We start from the raw sequence: 484 nt of genomic DNA on the forward strand, positions 1-484 counted from the left end.
GAAGGTCCCGGGGGCGACGGCATGGCCAGCATTAGTTTCTTGGCGCCTCACATGAGACACAACCCGGTAAAAGTAATAATCCTTATGATCGATTGTTAATCCTTGTTTCAAATTCAGTTCATACTCCTGCATGAATTGATTATAAATAATCATTTTTATACTCCTGCATGACCCGATTTCTTCTGGATATGTATACATAGTTATAGAAATGAATACTAACTATACATATGTAAATAGATAGATAGAGAATGTATATGATATTTAAAGGAAACAGACAAGATAGGGTATACAAAAGTGTAAACAATTATACTCAAGATCCCTTCCCTCTACAGATGCGCGTGATCGTCCTAACGCTGATGGTGGCGGCGGCGGCGTCAGCTTGCCGTTACTACTGCAAGACTCCCGACGATGAGGCTTACTGCTGCGACGGCGGGAAAGAGTACAGAAATCCCGAAGGTAAGCGGTTGTTTTAGATTGTCCAAAC

The 484-nt window shown here is 41.9% G+C and overlaps 1 protein-coding gene across 1 annotated transcript in view; it reads left to right on the plus strand.

Moving 5' to 3' along the window:
* The first annotated feature begins 306 nt into the window (after positions 1-306).
* Positions 307-484, plus strand: part of LOC119594632 — a 3,105-nt gene continuing 2,927 nt past the window's right edge. The window contains exon 1 of the mRNA XM_037943681.1: positions 307-456. Coding sequence (XP_037799609.1) covers positions 333-456 — 124 coding nt within the window. The 5' untranslated portion in view covers positions 307-332. The remainder of the gene's footprint in view (positions 457-484) is intronic.

The sequence above is a fragment of the Penaeus monodon genome, chromosome 34 (genome assembly GCF_015228065.2).
Source record: "Penaeus monodon isolate SGIC_2016 chromosome 34, NSTDA_Pmon_1, whole genome shotgun sequence".
In the NCBI taxonomy this organism is placed as follows: Eukaryota; Metazoa; Arthropoda; class Malacostraca; order Decapoda; family Penaeidae; genus Penaeus; species Penaeus monodon.